The sequence below is a fragment of the Diadema setosum genome, chromosome 7, assembly GCF_964275005.1.
Source record: "Diadema setosum chromosome 7, eeDiaSeto1, whole genome shotgun sequence".
NCBI lineage: Eukaryota > Metazoa > Echinodermata > Echinoidea > Diadematoida > Diadematidae > Diadema > Diadema setosum.
In genome coordinates, this window is record NC_092691.1 from 41,308,196 (window position 1) to 41,312,964 (window position 4,769).

A 4,769-nucleotide genomic window follows, 5' to 3' on the forward strand; every position below is an offset into this window, starting at 1 on the left:
GGCTGATCGTCGACCATCGAGTAGGCCCTACAGTATCTAAACATGCAGAAGTAAAAACAGTTCTTTTGACAGCGGCGCCCGCGGGAGCTCTGAGTTCCTTTGACAGGGTCCAGGAGTCCACTATGGCTCCCTTGATGAGACGACTGTGATATTTTCACAAATTTCTGGTACGCCTTCGTCGAGTTCTGGCGGCTGTTGCTCGATCCGTTGATGCAGTATTTCGTTGAGGCTTATAGAGGTGGATGTGTTGTAAATGCCTTAATCAAAGATTCACAGTACAGACTGGATAATACCACTCCCAGTCATTTAAGTTCAAACTCCAGTAATGCAGTTGCAGAGACATGGTTTATATTACTACATGTACGCCAATCCCATTCTACGAACGCAAGCCGTCTGTCAAAAACCTTGGTTGTCTCAGTTCGCCATGGAAGGGGATGCTGTATACGTACACACTGTACGCAAAGCTAGAATACCTTCACACCACGTCAAACATGTGATTTCATGGGCATTCGCGTACATGTCATATTTATTTAAATCGGCGAGTATTGTACATCGACAGATACTCCGCGTGACTCTAAAGAGATCGTTCTGATGAGTATACACCATATATCTTTGGACTTTGACCCCAATGGACATATTGGGCTACATCGTAACACGGTTTGCTTTTCACCGTCTGCAAATATCTTATTTTTTATTGTTTTTTTTTTTTGGAAGTTCATGCGTACACAATCACACACACACCGACACACACACACAAAGGCCCCCCTCTCTCTCTCTCTCTCTCTCTCTCTCTCTCTCTATATATATATATATATATATATATCGTGTGATGATGCTGATACTCGTACCGTACCGTACGCCTTATGTGTATATTTATATATATATATATATATATATATATATATGATATGTATAGGAAGTGATGATTATAGATAAATAGACAGATGGATAGAGGTGTACACAGGAAAAACAATCATACTGTGCGATACAGTTTTGTTATACTATGTGGTAAGAGCATGAAGATTTTGTCAGTAATAATTTTGTTATATATATAATATAATATGTGTACATTGTATATTTCTGTGTTAGGTGCCTAGGGACAAGTGGCAACACACCATCCACTCCTTGTCTGTACCCGGGTTCCATGCCTGCTCTTTTGATTGTTGTAAAATAAACCAGCTGTAGGGGTTAATGACCACGAGATTGCTCATTGTATCGTAATTGTTAACAACCCTCCATCTGCACTGACACACTTGTAACACTGAACCTAATTTTTTATACTACCCCACTCCTGCCTGACATGCACCGCCGCACACAAACCTGCCACCCAATATCACATGATCACTCACATCCCGCCACAAGACAGCCACAAGACACCCAAGTAACTCACACGTCTGCTTAGCAGGTAATTATATTACTTAGTTTATTTATGATGTATGTTTTATATTTATTGTATGATATGTTTGTATGCCACATATACTCACTTTATATTCATTTACAGTTATACATTGTGAATGTGTTGCAAATTGCCAAAAATGTTGCCAAGTATGCTATGAAGCTATTAACTCACGCTGAACTTGTATTTAATATATTGTGTTCATGACTCCAGATTTGCTATATGCTCAAAAACATGTATATTTCATTTCATAAACAGATAATAAAGCTGAGGAAGACCAAGGTCAAAAGCTTCGTAACAGCCGGCTTCATGCGACATCTTTTGTCATCTACATTGTCTCGACTATATATATATATATATATATATATATATATATATATATATATATATATATATATGATTTATGTATGATATTAACTCGAACGTGACATAAAAAAGGTAAAAATACTGTGAAAGTGTGCTTGAATTTCAGCTTCCTACAAAAGAAAAAAGAATAATAATCGATTTAGGCATTTACGTCTCTTCAAACATAACGCTACCGTTCCGAAACTGTCCAGATTCAGCATCAAACCTAATACATTGTACATCACTATACACAGTCATCACAGGGGTATGACGCTTTTTTTTATGTTATTTTATCTTATTTCTGTTTTGTCTTATTTGTTGGTTTGCTGTTGCTATCTCTCTCTTTCCTTATTCTTTACCCTTGTGTAGATGTCTACTCAGCAACGGATGACATGATATCTACCTTGGTGTAGATGGCCAGACTTGTATACCCGATCATGGTCCGCCATATGGTAATTTTAGGAGTTTTTAAGAAAGACCATCATCAAATTGAGGACAATCAATTAAGCCTTTTCAATGACGCTACACTCTTTACATAACAAGACTTATTTTTGAAGACGGTATTGAAATTATCATTTAAGCTGCTTGTTTGCTTTTGTTTCCGAAACATCAAAATGATATTATGCGAAAAACACACAAATGAAGAGTATTGAACATAACATTAATTAAAGGCGAAAACATTATGTAACAAATAAGGATATGATTATCCAACGGCGGATAGTCAATTTCAGACCTATCTTCATGACACCTTAGATTTGTTCTTCCATGGGATCCAAGATTCATAAGCCTCATAAGATTCAGTTTACCAAAACATATTTTACAGTCATATTCGAACAGTGTGACTCCGAGTGAGTACATAGAGTATATTCCAAACAGTGACTCCCCCCCCCCCCCCTTCCCTCCAGGGTACTAAAAATGACATCCAATGCATTCCCGAACACGGTTATAACGAAGGAAAACTTCAGGCCACATCTGCTCTACATTTTTCTGTTGTTTATTTGTTCGGTTATAACGAATTTTCGATATAACGAAAGAAACTGCCGATTCCAAAGACTTCGTTATAACGGGAGCCCACTGTAATTGAACCGATATTCACAAAACAGTCAGTTCAGTTTGAATTATTCTACTACGTGTACTTAATGTACGTTATACAGAAATGCGTTGAGTAGTTCAAAATCTACGTACAAACTTTTAAACTCGATTAACTAAAGCTTCATGGATTTACTTATTGATTATGTTCAAATGACTTTACGTTAAATATTGCCCCACCTGCTCTAATCGGGTGTTTCTGCCGTGTTTCTCCGTGTGGGGGTTTTCGCTGTTAAATGCTAAACCAAATCAACATATTCCAAATATGGTAGGATTACAGAATCATAACATAGTTTCATATTTTGCTTCTTATTCCTAACAAACTCTCTCACTTTTCCCGGAAAACCTATCATCTTACTAACCTTTTCGCACAATTCCTCAATATTACGTACATTGTAGGTCCCATTTTAACTCTGAATCAATAATAATTCATACATAAGGGATTATTTGAATCTTTCAACTTGAGATATGGGGTTGGTTTTTATTTCCAATTAGTTCAGTGTAAAAATGTGTAATGCCTTTGAAGCATCTGTATACTAATCAACATGGAAACTGTTGTTTTTGTTTTGTTTTTGTTTCTTTTGGAGCAGTTTACTGTCAGCTTATTGTAATTCAGTCATGCGTTAAGTTTCTGAAATTCTTCATTAAGTATAATATTATGTTTTCGATTATTTTGGGATCTCTGAGTCGTAAATTACAGCATCTGTATAGAAATATTTTTCTGACATTTATCGAGACAATTTGGCAAATCGTTGATAACGAGAAATAACAGAAGTAATATCTATAAATAGGCCTATCTATCTCCAATGTATATCTATCTATAATCTATAATTTATCTTTTAATTATTTATTTATTTATTTTTCACATTTTATTCATGACATCAATGTAAAATCAAGTCAATATTATTTTCATACAATAGAGTTACATGGCTTTTCATGGTATGTCAATGTCTTTGCGAGGTTTTAGTAGAGGGATTGTAAAGTTGCGTAAATCGTCAGCCTTAGTTAATGTGGAGTATCCCGCTAGATCCATGGCTTTCCCACAAAACTCCTCGATCTCATTTACTTGCGCTGGAGACAAAATAGTCCTCCATTTTGAAGCAGTAATCGCGGAATCTTTCCTCTGATAAAATAAACCGCGGTCATCGTTCGTCTCTGACATGGGTTTTGTCGCGTCGTGGATGAAAACCTCCACCAAATAGGGCAGGTCCAAGCCAAGAAAAGAGTAGATTTCACGCGCCATAGAAATCGGGGCTGACGTGAAATCTTCGTAACGTATAAGGGTGTACCGCCCTTGTAACCATGACGACCACTCCTTTGCGGTAAGTAAGTTTCTCTCCATCCAACGACAGTAATTCGGGACGTTTCGTCTGACGAGTTTTCGGAAGACCTGGTAGCTTTGAGCATACGACGCTGGCAACGATTTCCTTGTCCTTTTTCCTCCAGACGAATCAACATTTTTGAGCTCGTAGTGCATTCGCGAATTCGTTGTTCCTCGTGGGTCACGAACGAGGTGGATGATGCGAACGTCGACACCGAATTCATCCACGAGAGAACGCAGATGGCGTATGTCAGCGCGGATAGTTTTTATTGCAATCTGCGTTTTGTGCGGTAGGCAAAGATCATGTAAGAGTCTCGGAGAAACATCGGAGCACGGTCCACTGTGAGAGCAGTAGGGCGCCAGCAGACGATTTTCACGCTTCCCTCCCCATTGCCGCATGATGTTTGCAAACGTCTGGGAAAACTGACATCTACTCATATTGTAAAGAGTGTGTAATATTGCTTCGTCTCTCTCATCCCGGGACATGCCATTTATTTCTGCCAGCAAGTTGACGGGATAGAGCGGCTCGAAGGAGTAGAAAAAGTCCCGGTTCTGATTGAACAACTGCCCGATAATCGATGAACCAGTCCGCATTTGTGCGAGTACCACAACAAACAT

General features: G+C 38.2%; 1 protein-coding gene across 1 annotated transcript; it reads right to left on the bottom strand.

Moving 5' to 3' along the window:
* Positions 1-3,764: 3,764 nt before the first annotated feature.
* On the bottom strand, positions 3,765-4,769 carry LOC140231253 (carbohydrate sulfotransferase 1-like). Its single transcript, XM_072311401.1, has one exon. The coding sequence runs from the start codon at positions 4,767-4,769 to the stop codon at positions 3,765-3,767; it is 1,005 nt and encodes a 334-aa protein (XP_072167502.1).